Source organism: Lacerta agilis, chromosome 14 (assembly GCF_009819535.1).
Source record: "Lacerta agilis isolate rLacAgi1 chromosome 14, rLacAgi1.pri, whole genome shotgun sequence".
NCBI classification, from domain to species: Eukaryota; Metazoa; Chordata; class Lepidosauria; order Squamata; family Lacertidae; genus Lacerta; species Lacerta agilis.
Window position 1 is genome coordinate 47,162,459 of NC_046325.1, and position 15,425 is coordinate 47,177,883.

Genomic DNA, 15,425 nt, shown 5'->3' on the forward strand with positions numbered 1-15,425 from the left:
TTGCTCCAACCAAGACTGGAGATAGAGTATAGTTTTAAAGAGATATAAAGGTGGCATCACAAGCAAGTATTTTGTCACACTTGTTTATTTTATTCTGCTGCACCGCTGATCATTGTAGAAAACGGTGAAACCTTTTTACCCGGTGTGACAGTGAGAGGAACTGGCACACCACAATCAACACTGCTTCTTTCATAGCACCTTTAATTTTTTTAAAAAAGAAAGTATTATACCTTGCCAGCCTCATTTGTACAAAACTGAGATAAGTGTGACACATAAAACTGGTTGTTTCTTTTATTTGTGGCACTAAATTCAATTAGTATTTTACATTATATCATATGTAGCCACAGGATTGCAGGTGGCTAACAGTACACTTTGAAAGGTTAGCAACATTACACAGTGCCTTCAAAAATCATTTTGGACTACGTCCAGTGCTGCAATTATTATTAAACAAAAAACATGTATTAAGGTGCATTTTAAAAACTCTTTTACAACCTACAAATAAATGTGTAAAACCCAGACAACGGTAATTCTTTATGCTAATTTTCTTATAAGAAAATATTTTCAAAATATGTACATCATCTATGAAAGTAGCTTAATTTGTTTAAAAACGTGCCATTTAAAAATGTTTGGGGCTTAACTGAAATCAGGCTTGATATATGAGATGAGCATAAGCCCATTGAAGGGGGCTGGAATCCTGACCCACTAGCAGCAGTTTTGGAAACAAATTACAGCCAGTAGTTCCCAGGGAGCAGTATTAATAGCACATTTAATTGCACTTTGACGTGGGGCACATCTACTGGAAAGTTATCTCTTCAAGTCCCTCTAAAATAAATGGGAGCTGTGCAAAATAAGAATAAGAATAAGGTAGGCCTAATGATAATCTTGTACGGCCCCCTTAGGGTGAAGGGTAAAGGTAAAGGGACCCCCTGTCCATTAGGTCCAGTCGTGGACAACTCTGGGGTTGCAGCACTCATCTTGCTTTGCTGGCCAAGGGAGCCGGCGTACAGCTTCCAGGTCATGTGGCCAGCATGACTAAGCCGCTTCTGGCGAACCAGAGCAGCGCACGGAAACGCCGTTTACCTTCCCGCCAGAGCGGTACCTATTTATCTACTTGCACTTTCATGTGCTTTCAAACTGCTAGGTGGGCAGGAGCTGGGACTGAGCAACGGGAGCTCACCCCATCGTGGGGATTCGAACTGCCGACCTTCTGATCAGCAAGCCCTAGGCTCTGTGGTTTAACCCACAGCGCCACCTGCATCCCTCCACCCTAAGGTCCCAGGGTGGGATACACAACAAAATACAATACTAATAGCAGTTCAAAACAACTACAAAGATAAGGTGGGTCTTAAAAATATACACATCAAGTGTCAAACGCCAGGATAGAAAGCTGTTGCCTTCAACATTTGCCAGAAGCTGTGCAGGGAATGTGCCAGGCACAGCTCTGTGGGGAGTTCCCCTACTAAGGCGCCCCCCACATGCCCTCTGCTGGGCTGCCACCTCCCCTTGGGGCTCAGCATATCTGCAGAAATTACTATTATGGACTTTATATCCTCTAAAACTGCCTGTCAAATGGATCCCTAGTGATCTCTGAATCTCTAATGATAATTAGCTTGGACAAAACATTGTGGATAATAAATCTTGCTTGACTGTAAAAAGCAGTGACTTCAGCATGTAGTAATTTGAACCACTGAGTTTCTGTCATAATCCCTCCATCCCATTTTAACAGATCTATAGTCTGTATACTCTGAGGTTTTAAATTGTTTTTGTTTTTAAAAATAAATTAACTAAATGGTCCAGAACAGCTAAGTATTTTTAACTGTGAACAAGCAAAAATATGTTGGTGCTGAGTACACACAGCAAAAAGTGTTTGTCAGCTAATTAACCTGCCATTGAGAATAGTTTTATTGGCACGGTTTGACTATTTGGGGGCAAGGGACCCACATCCTTGGCACAGAAGCTGTGTAGCAACCTGTGAACCAAATAAAAAATAGAGAGAAACACAGAAAATGCAGCTTATTTTTGGCCTGTAAACTTCTTGGAATCCTCTTGCCATGGGTGTCCATTCAAACCAGTAAGAAATGCACGAGAAATTGCTAAGAAACGGGTGACTGGAGCATTTAGTGTTCAAACAAGCAGAGGGACCTGAAATAAAATAAATATATATTGCAATTTATATTTTCAGTCTCAAAAATGACATTATTAAGTGAGCCTATCTTTGTATGTCTCATTGTCAGACTCTGTGTTTCTACCACACCCTCATTATATTTATTAAAAATTGCATACACCCCAATTTGAAGCAACTTTAAATGAGGCCTCAATTTCACACACACATTGTCATCTGTCGCATTTGATCACATTTTCCCTTGCTAAAATATTGAACGGAAGTGCAACAAATGTACTTAATTAGGAAATCTGATTTAAAATCAGATTTCTCTCTCTCTTCAATAACTCCATCTCCTTCTGCACTCATTTCTATTGTTCAGTATGGATTCTTTCACCATCTGGCAACTAAACATGAAAGGTTTTTAATATTGCAGTAAATAAATAAGGGTGGTATTTATTCAAGTTCTACTCAGAATAGACCTATTGAAATTAATGAACCTAACTTGGCCATGTTCATTAACTTCAATGGGTCTACTCAGAAATAAACTTAGCTGAATACCACCCTATATACAATCAAACTTTCCATGGATAAGGAGCACCTTTATAGAAGAACAGAGCAGGAAGTGAATTTTTAGTTTAGTTTATTATGTTTATTTATCTCTTCATACACCAAGAAGTGTACTGAAGTGATGTATAATAATGAAATATGAAATATATAAACAATTTCATTCATCAATGCAAATACTGTTTCCCCCCTGTTGTCCATTCCACACCTTTTATTGAATTCTGTGGTCTCCAATACAGGACACCATATTTGACGTTAACAGATAAGGGAAAACATACAAAGGGGGCCCAGGCTGAACAAGAAACCAACCTCACCAACTTTATCTCCCTGTGACCTTTGACGTCATGGTTTGTACAGCGTTGTTGTTTACAGAAATACAATAGACTTTGAATGCTACAGATTTCTTCTCCAATGACTAATGATTTTCTGTGGTTTGTACTGTCTTACGAAATGACTTGAAAGCTGTAACATTTAGTTTATAACTTTTGTGGGTTTGTTTTCCTTTCGAGGGCAAGCAGATAAGTTTACGTATTTGCATGCTTGTGGTAAGATCTGAGGTGGGAAAATTCCATCTGCATTTGCAAACACACCCATGATCACTTTCTGGGATGGTGACCCTGGCCTTAATCGGGAGTGGCTCCTGGGCCCTGGAGTGAGCCAACTGAGAGCAGCGACTATACTTCTATGAAGTAACAATGTCGTGTAAATGGCCAATAACCAAGAAAATTCAACGTGAACATATTAAGCTCTGAAATAGGAAGCTTTCCCCAAAATGAGGAGACTGGGGGAAAGGAAGCTGTAAGGCAATGTCAAAAGGGTCAAATCATTCTAAAAATCACTGGGAATAGCTGCTGGTGCACAGCTGCATGGGAGGCGCCAGTGTTTAAATTGGCCCTAAGATTTGGACCACAAAGGGAGTCTTCCTGTGACAGAAGGAGAACACAACCAGAAGGCCCAAAGTCTTATGGTATGCAATATGTAAGAGTTGCTTCTAAGCGATATGAGAATACTGTCTGTATGAAAGCCTAATTTTATTGTCCCATAACACAGGATGCTCCAGATTTTCTGAGGAGCCACACTAAGTTGCATGACAAACACAGAAATCACGTAATAGGTCATTTAGCCTGCTGTCTTCATTTCGCAGAAATTTGAATTATTTCACTTCTCCTTTCCTACTTGTGCCAAACAAGCACACCTGCTTCCCTATCTTGCATTCAACCACAGGCCCCAAACCATGCCTCCTCCTGTTCATATTCCACCTTAGAAAGATGATTACCTTTCTCAAACGCGCCGCCCCAGTTCCCGAGCGGATTGCGTCCATTAGCGCCTGCCTTGCATCCCCTGGGCTGTCTGTTCTTGCACTTGCAATGTACCTAGGAGTTTTCATTGTCGCTTGAGGTGGTGGAGGAGGTGGAGGCGGAGCCGGCAGCTGATTCCCCCGTTGCTCTGTTGTAGAGGCCTCTCTGTTTTGCAAGGCTGCTTCTGCGTTTTGGAAACTCTGCAGCTCTTCAGAAGCTGATGAAGAGATCTACCATGGAGAAAAATGAAGAGTTGGGGGGGGGGTCATAGAAGGCTTAACGGAACAATGATACTGGGTGCATATTGTTACACACCTTCCCAATCTCCAAGTGGTGTGAGATTCCAGGGGTTCCAGGCGCTTACCCAGGGTCCATGTTTCTTTTCGGGAATGAGGCACAGCGGAGACAGAGGTGTCTTTAAGATATATGGTTTATTTACAGATATATACAACCTGCGCCACAATGGAGGGCTTCAGAGCATCAATACCCCAAGAGGTTCTTGCTTCTCCCACAGCCACAGCCTGGGATTCAATCAGAAATCAGCCATGGCTTTCTCTCTGCCTTTTCAGCCTGTGGCTTTTCATCTCACAGCAAACCCTGCACTCAAACTCCAGCTTTGTCTAAGAGCTGGAAGGGGGATCCCACCCATTTGCCATCTGTCACAGAGCCCCCTCTCTTTTGCTCTCTTAATGGCCCATTACCTTTCCTTTGTTTTCTTAATGCCCAACACCTGAACACAGGAAGCTAGCCTGGCTTCTGTTTTAATTCTTGCTGTACCCATGGGTTAGAAGGGTCTGGCATGCACAAACTCATAACAATATTTTTTTAATCTCTTCCCTTCTGGATAATTTTGCCTTGTTCCATAGATGTAAACCTTGTAACACCTCTTATTTCCCTATTAAATCACAAAATTGTAGAGTTGGGACTCCAAGGGTCATCTAGTCTAACTCCCTGCAACGCAGGAACATCTGTTCCCCTCTCACATCATTTAAAGGAACTGATGATTAAGATCAAGCATTTGGCCTTGAAGCAGGCTCAGAAATTCAATCCTGATTTATTTGTTTGAACTGTGGGATCCTGGAATTTATTTTGGCACATAAGGCAAAAATGTTGCCAGTTGGCCACTAAGTTAGGTTGAAAACGACAACAAGGAGTTTGGAATTAACATGATTTATTAGCCTTCCCCGGAAGCTTTATCAGAAACTAGTAACGGTGATAATTACTCTGTGCCTTCAAACTTTGCTTGATTTTTTTTTTAAATCTCAAAAAAAGTATCATTGAATCCTATTTTAAAAGGGAAAAAGGACTAAGCAAATCAATGAGGGATTCTTCCAGAATAATTAGCTTTTTACAGTGCATACATCTGCATTTCACTCTCAAACTGCAGTCAACCAAATTAAAAATTAAATATTCACACAATGGTTGACAGAAGCATAAGTATTGAGTTCTTCCTCAGTTTATAATTGCTAGATGTGCCATATCCAGGCAGCTCTATTTCCTATACTGCAAAGGCAGAGTGCAGGAACTGCTGAAGTCTCAGGTGCCAACAGTAGATGACTTCCTCTCAGCCGCTGTAGGACAACCATCTCATACGAACAGAACAAAGGAACGTAAGTGGTTACTTTTTACCAGGTTAGACCATTCGCACATCTAGCCTCATGTTGCATACTCTGACTGACAGCAGCTATCCCAGTCTCAGCCAGAGGTTGTTCATGTGTTCTACCACAGAGCTAAGGTCCCATCCCTCAAAAACGTTTAGATTGATTTTTAATAAATAAAGGTTTATTATCAGCTGCTACAGGTGCAACTCTGTCAGTGAATCAGAAGTGATACATTCTGCTAGGAACGTACATGGCTTGCCTACTCTGTCTTATTTATTTTTTACTTTCGGTTTGCTAATTCAAGCAGAGCTTCATTATAGCATTTCCAGGACAGGGATGACATAGTGCAGAGGATGAACAAGCTACTGAAAAGTTTCAAGGTCTCTGTTCTTACCTTTCTCAACTTTGAGGCTCCACTGTGACCTCTAATGGCTGCCAGAAGGGCAGAGCGCTCATTCTCTTGTTCTGTGAACAGTGGCTTCTTCTGAGGTCCATTAGCCATGCTGGGTGAAATCTAGCGTGTGACAAAACAGATATAAACAATTTATTTCTACCTAGTTTGGAAACATGGTAATTTGAGCATCCGGAATGTCACTTGGTTGGAAGTTGGCTTACCTGACTTTGGCCTTTATCCAGCCTGAGTACACTGAAAATTAAATTGGATTTGAAGGAGTAGGCCTTGTTTATCAGAGATGGAAAAATCATCTGTATTATGCCATCTGTATTATGTTCAGCTAGAGCTCTTCCATGCATTGCAGATATATATTATTACCGGTACTTTTAATGAGTACAGTATTAGTCTTATACTATATGTCATTTATACAGTGGTACCTCGACTTACAAATTTAATCCGTTCCGAATGCACATCCGTAGGTCGAAAAATTCCTAAGTCGAAAAAAAGCGATTTCCCCATAGGAATGCATTGGAAATGAAAAATTTGGAAAAATTTGTAAGTCGAGTAAACTGCACCTAAAATTTGTAAGTCGAGTAAGCCCCATCTAAAACCACCAACGGATGTCCTTCGGATGTTGAAAAATTCATAGGCGTGCGGGCACTTTTTTCATTCGTAAGTTGAAAAATTTGTATGTCAAGTAATTCGTAAGTCGAGGTACCACTGTAATTAGCTCCTATAGACACTTCTGCACTTTATGCTGCATTAAAGAAGCAAAACATTAAGTTGCACAAAAAAACACAGTGCAGAAGTGATAGCAGCCTAGTAGAGGCATTTCCTATAACATCCAAATATGCTTTCAGCTAAGTTGTTGTTGTTTTTTTACCTTTCGGAGATTTTCTCTTCCTCCTGCGTTCTGGATGGCTTCCATTAAAGCACTGTGTAGAGATGTATCTTTTGGAAGTGGCTTCTGGATGACTGGCTTAAACTTCTTCTTTGGCCCAAAAACTTTATTATCACCTCCGACATCAGACTCTACCCTTTTGCTTTCACATGCACCACCAAGTTTTTCATCTTTTTCTGAAACTACATGATTAACAATAGTTGTTCTATTTAACTCTGATGGTCTACTGTTCAGAGGATGCCCCTCGGCTGACTTCACAGAAGAGCTGGAAGTGATGGAAGATGAGAAACTGTTAGATGATCTAAGGAAGAAGGGGCAGTTAGCCTCGTCTGTTTGCTCCCTCCTTTGATTAAATATAGAAGGTGTCTCTCTAACAACTACATTTTCTATGGAACCCCAACTGGGCTTCTCTCCTGTGAGACCACCATCTTTAAAAGGTATTGTGGTAAATGGCTCCCTGTAGCAATGAGTGCTATTTCTTATCTTGGAATGAGCACCAAGTGGTAGAGTATTTGATGCATTTTGGCTGCAGCTGAAGATATCTATATCAGATTTTTTTGTTTCTGCTGGCTGCATTTCTACTGGGCAGGTTTTGGCCAAAATAATGCATCTTTTGGGAAGTGGTTCTGTTTCAGTTTCTACCGCTTTCCCATCCCTCATCTCTTCTACTTTGTCATGCCTTTCTTGATTGGTTTTAAACTGGAGTGGATCGATGCATTTTGCAATGGCAGAGGCTACGTAATGGCTTGATGTTCTTCTTTGGGGCTTCTGAAAAGGGAGCTCCATCTTATCTGTCTTGACCACTGGAGTCGTTAGCATTTTAACTGAAGACTGTGTGGCATAAATGAGTGGCTTCCCCCCGCAAGGCCCAACATTATTGTCAACTGTCCTGGAACCAGCTAGTGGTGCTGTTGCTGCCTTCAGACCTGCAAGGGAGTCAGGCTTTGTTTCACCTATTTTACTGAGGGGTTTGAAATTGGTGGTGACTGCTGGCTTGGTGGGGAAGCCTACTGGGGACTCCCCCAACGGTGTTTTCATAGAATTTGATCTCCAGTATGCTTTGGCTCTCCCAATGAGAGTTTCCTCTGTTTCACTTGAAGTCACATTTACTGTGACCTTTTTCATACTACCAACATTTGGAGCCACCAGGTTGCCCAATTCATCTATTTTAATGGCACCAGTAGAAAGGGAGGCATCTCTGTCAAAAGATTTCACTTCAGGTTTGGGAGGTACAACTTTAAAGGTGGTCAGACCTATTTTAGGTTCATAGTTTGTGATTCCATTGCGAACACGGTAGCACCATAAAGATGGTGTAGGGATACTTTGCTGCTCATCTGGGTCTTTTGTTGATGCATATCTGAATTCCAATTCAGATTTAATTTTGCTTGGAAGTCCTTCCTTGGTATTAGCCTCTTTCAATTGTTTTACTTTCTCATTCGTTCTATTTCTTTCACTCATAACAGTAAAGTTGGAAGAAATCACTTTGGATTTTTCAGACTCAGTACCATTTTTTGTGAGGATTTCCAGGGACACATCCTTCATGTTCGTTTTTTCCCAGGAAGGTGTGTGTGTCTCCGATATATATATCTGCTCTTTCTCAGTTTGGCGTCCAAACTCTTCTTTAGGTGACGGTTGTTGCAATAAGCTCTTGGATAAATTGGAGGATATACCATCTACAGATCCCTTGCTCAAAGAACCAGCATTATTATTTTCATTAGTAAGCTTCCCTAGGATAATGGAATCAGCTGAAATATCTTCATTAGCCCCTGTCTCAGAAAACAAAGGTCCTCCTTCCTCTCTAGTGGGGTGGATTATAATGTCAGTTTCGGGAATTTCATCTATTATCGTCACTGGCACAGGAACTGGAACATCTTGGGCAGCCTCAGCATCCCGTGAAAAAGGGAGGGGGGAGCCATTCGTCTCACTAGATACGGATCCGCTTTCAGAATCATCCTGCATACTCTCCATCGCTGCAAAGAATACCAACAACATCTTTCAAAACTATGAACCACAGCACTATCCCAAAATATTATCACAATCAGGGGATAATAAACCAAGGGATTTTAAAGCAGCACCCCTTATATTACAAACTCCAGCTGCAACAGCTGCTTGAGATGCAGTGTAGAGGGCTGTGGTTAGAAAATAAATAAAATAAAAATAATAAAATCTCCATTGGATGTGTTTGTGTTGGTTGTATTGTATGAACACATCCATAATCTTTTAAGCACTTTTTAATTTATACACATTCATGCTAAACATTTGCCAATATGTCTTTTGCTTACTACGCAGTGTATCCCAGCAAATGGAGCTACTCTGATATCTGGTCAGGCATGAAAATGTACTATGAGAATGTGCCAGCTACACAGTTTACATTACTGGGTAGCGAGTATAAAACAGAGAACATAGTCCTCATGAAAGCAAATTGTGTGTATTATGCATTTGCACATTATGTTTTCCCAGATATCAACACAAAGAAAATTACTGTTAATAATTTATAACTGGAAAATATAGCATTCCCCAAGCAGGCCGTGAGACACATTTGTGAGAAGCTATTAGAGAAAATTCCACTTGTCTGAAACATATAAAATACTGAATATCTATCCTAGTAACTGAATAGGAATGATACTGTAGGCCTTTCCCACCAGCTCTGTATAATATATATATTTTTGCAATGACCGGGTAAAACAATAAGGAAAAGTATGCTCTCTCTATCAATACTGCAGATAACCAGACTTGTTTTTAAAACAGCAACAATCTGCTGAACTGAATTTCTTCAGCACACAGTTCCATGGAAAGTATGATAATGGAAAATTTGCGTATCCAGTACTACTGGATTTATTAATTTTTATTATTTTACCATCAAGGGTTGCTCAACATCCTTTCAATGTAATGATCAAAGTAAATAACAATGTTAAGAAATTCATGGGCTTGTTTCAGTTTTTCACTATACCCCCATAATACTTAGTAACAGATTGTTGTCTACTGTGAATAACCTCCCACTACAATGCCCCAAAAAGGTAAGACAAGTTGGGAATGGAAGTTGAACAATCTGAGGAGGTATATGCTGCTACTAGATAGAGCCCAAGTTATGAGATCTGTCCCACCTCTATGGAGTTTCCCAGTTTGACTGCTCTGTCATCTGCCTAACCGATGGATTGTCACCATTTGCCTTTTCCCTGCATTCTCTTTGCAATACATATGTGCAAATTTAAACTTCAACCTACCCATTAGGTCTTTGTCCAATGCAGCCAAGGTCTGAGTAGCTATGAGCACATCTGCGTTTTCAAACTTAGCTTCCATCATTTCGTCCTCATCCCTGCTACTGACAACAAAAGAAAAGAAAAGAAAAGAAAAGAAAAGAAAAGAAAAGAAAAGGAATGAAAAGGTTGTTCCGTTTTTTTCTGTTGATATTGCATAACCAAATTTAATCAATTTAACATCGTGTGTGTGTGTGTAAGTGTAAACACTGACTGTTTCTTTTAACAGCTGGGGAAACCAGATTACATTTGTTTAGATAATGTTTGCACACCTATCTTGCTCTCAACGAAAAATTAGCTGCAGCTTCTGTAGTGATATTCTTTGTATTGGAGAGAAAAAGAAAAGCATAATGTACCAATTATTTTCCAGTACACAAAGTAGCTACTTGATTAATCACTTTCCAGACATCTCAATAAAATTTAGAAAATAGTAAGACATGGCTGAAGGAGACTCTTATGAGTCCCATGGACTGCAAAAAGATCAAACTTATCCATCCTTAAAGATATCAGCCCTGAGTGCTCACTGGAAGGGCAGATCCTGAAGTTGAGGCTCCAGTAGTTTGGCCACCTCATGAGAAGACAAGACTCCCTGGAAAAGACCCTGATGTTGGGAAAGATGGAGGGCACAAGGAGAAGGGGACGACAGAGGATGAGATGGTTGGACAGTGTTCTTAAAGCGACTAGCATGTGTTTGGCCAAACTGCAGGAGGCAGTGGAGGATAGGCGTGCCTGGCATGCTCTGGTCCATGGGGTCACGAAGAGTCGGACATGACTGAACGACTGAACAACAACAACAACAAGACATGGCAAACTGTTTCAATTTCTTCTGAAACGCAAGGACTTAACCTGTAGGGTATCTGAATCTGTCTGTAATCCTAGGAGTAAACCCCACTAAATGCAACAGTATTTACTTCTGAGTAGGCATGGTTAGGATTGTGCTTTCACTGTATCAAAGACCTGAAAGTGTCTCATTAAAATGTGCAAGAGAGAATGCTTTCCTGTATTTTGAAATGCTTAAGTTCTGTGAATATTTTTTTTTTGCCTGACCAAGTTCACTTGTCACTGGCTCAAACCCAGATTAACGTAATCCACCCCCAAATCAAATTGTGCACATATTAGGGAGGGGTACTACCTCTGGTCAGAGACACATCATGCTCCTTCTGAGGTACAGTGGTACCTTGGTTTACAACCATAATCCGTTCCGGAGGTCCAGTTGTAAACCAAAACAGCTTGGCAGGGGGTTGGACTGGATGGCCCTTGTGGTCTCTTCCAACTCTATGATTCTATGATTCTATGTAACCCAAGGCGCGCTTTCACCAAAGGGGCCTCCCCTCCACAAAATTGGTTGTAATCCAAAAAAGGGGGGGTTGTAATAATAATAAGACACACACTTCTGGGTTTGACGTGGTTGTAATCCAAAATGGTTGTAATTCAAAGCGGTTGCAAACCAAGGTACCACTGGAGTTTGTCCAGCTTTTGCTTCACCCTGCACTCTGCTGTCCACATGCAACAGCGGCCAAACACCCTGGGAAATGGCTCTGACTGGCCGGCTAAACCACACAGATGTTGCTAGACTATAACTCCCCATCTTGCATGACGTGTGACAGGGGATGATGGGAACTGTTGTCACACAACACCTGCAGTGCACCACACTGGCTACCTCTGGCTTAACCTGGGTCTTACACAGACAAACACAATTCTGAAGATTTGTGTTTTGGGTTATAAAATGGGTTATAAAAAGGAGGGTCAAAATATCAGCCCATGAAACTGAAAGTCAGGGAGAAAATGAAGCCTAAAGGGGAGGAAAAGAGAAACCAAATAAATTAAGGGGAAGAGAAACAAAAACAGAACTCTGTTGCCCAAGATGTTGGCAGCAGGGTAGAAATAATGTGCATGAGACTCTAAGCTGAGCAGCTAATGTGCATAACAACCAGCTATTGTGCACATTCCCCAGGCTTCAATGAAGATGAAATTGTGCACATTTCCTAGTCAGTCAGTTTTATTATGGCAAAAGCCAGCAGCACAGAAAACCATAAATCCAAACAGAATAAAATTGGCACTAACATCACCAGAAATAAAACAATTACACAGAGGAACTTTACAATGTGTTATTCAATAAAAGAGATTTGCGCTTCTCGATAGCTAAAGTGCAGAATTTGGCCACATCATATGATACTAGCCTTGAGGAATCTTCTAGAAGATATTTTCGTAAAATTTCAGGGAAGGATTCCAAATAATGTTGTAAGGGTGTAAACTTTGTTAAAAGGGGTAAAATAAATTGAGCACGTTCTTCACTATAGAATTCGCAAAATAAAAGGATGTGAGTAACGGATTTTACCTTGCTAGACATGCAGGGGCAGAGACGCGCAGGCATTGGAACCTTCATAAATTTGCCATACAGTACTGCTGAAGGCATTGTCTCGAAACGGGCTCTAGAGAAGGCCCATCTATAGGCTTCGTTAGTGATGTTAGTTAAGTAAGGGGTCGCAGCAAAGTTAGGCCAAGATTTTAGACATCTATACTTCTCCGGGAGTAAGGCAACTTCTTGTTGTAATTCGACATTGTGAAGTCTCTGAGTGATAGTAATTTTTGCCTTATTTAAAGTTCCGTTAAGAAGATTTTCTGGGTTTAGGCCAATTTGTTAGTTAGTTAGTTAGTCTTGTTAGTTATTTGCATAAGCCAGGGAGGATAGGGGACTGAGGCCAGGAGGTGAGGCAACAATGCCTTTGGGTTGTAATGAATTTTCAACCAGAGGGATATTGCTCTTCCCATACCTTTAATTCCACTCTGGGGAGTCCTGCCTCTGGCCTTAACACTGCATTAGGTGTACTCTTTGGGGTACCAAATAAAGATCTTAAATTTTTTGATTGTACAATGTCGAGGGTCTTGAAGTTGGCAGAAAGGCTAATTTGAGAGCCATACAAAAGTTGGGCTAGAGATTTTGCCTGGAAAACTTTTAGGGCCATCGGGAGGAAGCCGGCGCCTTTCCTTCTGAATAATGTGCATGAGACTCTAAGCTGAGCAGTTAATGTGCATAACAACCAGCTATTGTGCACATTCCCCAGGCTTCAATGAAGATGAAATTGTGCACATTTCCTAGTCAATATACACAATTTCAATGGGAAATGTACATATCTCAGCTGAATTTTGTACAGTGGGCAGGGGAGGTAGCAGCCCTTGATGTGAGTGACTCCAAACTTAGAGTGACACACAATCCTTTTTCTTGCAGTACTGTGCAAATCTGGAATAGTGGGAAAATACATTTCAATTTTTTAAAAAATAAAAAGGTGTGTGTCAGGACGGGTAAATGAATACCTGCAGTTTTGGGCGAATCTAGAACACTGGGAAAACTTGCACTTATAAAATAAAAAGGTGCCTGTGCACAAATAACAAATGCTTGCATTAATGCTCACAATGGACCTCAGGTTTCTGGAACTTGTGGTGGGTGGGGAAATAATAATCGAACGCGACGAGAACAAACTGTGTGGTTACCTCAGGCACCACCCACTAGTGTGGAAGGGAAACACAGGCATAGATTTTGAAGGCATAAAATTTAAAGTGTTCATGGATGGATGAAAGAAGGCAGACAAACTTGCACACCGAAATAGTGACGTACATACACATGACCCAGCCTAAATGAAACACAACTCCAACAAGCCATGTGACACCACAATACTATGTTTTGCGCAAGCATATTTAGCAATACACAGCACACTTAAAAACAAACCCATAACTTTCCTCCAGAGCCTTTCCCGTCTCCTCTAGACCTTTTTGTTGCTGCTCTGGCTTGCATTCAAGTAAAACACAAGGCCTTTTCCTGATAGTGTTTTACAGGTCAGATAACTATTACCAGTGGCTTTTTTCACACACTCTTTATAATATAGGAAACAACATGATAAACTTAAGAACTCTCCCCTCTAAAACAGAAGTGCTGAATACCACACCACTCGGGAATTTCTTGAAGCATTTGTTAAACCAAGGCCACTATGTACTGTTACTCCACTGCAGTCAGCCATATGCAAAAGCGTGGGTTAAAATAGCACTTTGCCAAATCAACAAGGTCTTTATGAGAGAATTTGTGTGCAAAAGGGAACAATAAAACTACAAAAAGCTACTGTTAAGCCAAATGAAAGTCCTATTGGCAATTTATGGGTAGATGCTATGATACATAACAGGTGGTACAAAAAGAATGAATCTGAAATACTTGAAATAAGGTCATTAATAGAACGCGAAAGGAAACAGTGCTGAAAGCCTACACAAAGCAATTGTTAAAAGCATGATCTGTGGCTAGGATCTGCATCGGTGCACCTCATTGGTGATCTGCATTGTCACCTCAACAAGTGACTAAAGGCATGATCATAGTTTGTTTTGCACGCAAACCTATTCATTAGGATAAGTCCTCAGGTGCCGGTTTGATGTTGGCTTCTGATACAGCAAGAAGACGTTAACAAATTTAGTTTGCAAAAGACTAGCATAAGCAGACGTCACTCCTCTAAGTTGCCTCACAGATGAGACTTACCTTTGGGAAATGATTCCAGACTCATCACTACTGGAGAAAGCATTCCTTACAGAGCACGTCTGTTCAACATACATGGAATCCATCTCGGTCAAGGTCTCCTGGGCCCCGATGGACTTGTCTCTTGACCTCACGCTGTCATTTTGAGACTCCAATGAGACAACATCAGAGGGGGAACTCAGAACACCTGAATCTTCTGTGGTGTCCTCTGAGGTAAAACAGCTGCTAACAGAGATCGTGTCCTCTGGTTCTGAGAGCTCCAGAGCTACATCTTCCATGCTAGAAATATCACGCGAAAGTTGTAAATTGCCTAGATGAAACATGGCAAAAACAGTTAAATACCATTTGTCACTCTTTTGAAATAAATAACACATTTTTAAAAGCCCCTCCTCCTCTGTTTATCAGAATGCATCACAAGTGTGGCTTTTTGTGGGCAGTGAATAGATCTTGGGAAAGTAGATTCTCTATGGTGAAATGACAGATTTCCATGTACTTAAAAGAATGCTCTGCACTTGTCTCTTACACTGAAAAATTCAGTGAATGTGAATAAAAATGGGGGAATTCTGTTGGAATGACCAAGCATAAATGAAATACTTCGAAAATAGTATACACAGTGAAACAATAGTGGTTATGCATTTAATATAGATAACTGTTATATCTTAACAGAAAATCCCCAGCAAGCGCAAAAAAGGATAAACTGGGGTGCAGCTGCTCTAGACTCCTTCAAAATAATTTTGTACTGGAATATTCCAGTGCCCCCTTGACCAAAATATGGAGGGGGATCTCAAGA

The 15,425-nt window shown here is 40.8% G+C and overlaps 1 protein-coding gene across 1 annotated transcript; it reads right to left on the reverse strand.

Moving 5' to 3' along the window:
- Positions 1-1,231: 1,231 nt before the first annotated feature.
- Positions 1,232-10,206, reverse strand: LOC117058039 (protein cordon-bleu-like). The gene is made up of 5 exons (XM_033168921.1): positions 10,087-10,206; positions 6,845-8,832; positions 5,962-6,081; positions 3,945-4,196; positions 1,232-2,142 (listed from the first exon to the last, which is right to left on the reverse strand). The coding sequence occupies exons 1-5, from the start codon at positions 10,163-10,165 to the stop codon at positions 2,125-2,127; spliced, it is 2,457 nt and encodes an 818-aa protein (XP_033024812.1). The 5' UTR covers positions 10,166-10,206; the 3' UTR covers positions 1,232-2,124.
- Positions 10,207-15,425: the final 5,219 nt, after the last annotated feature.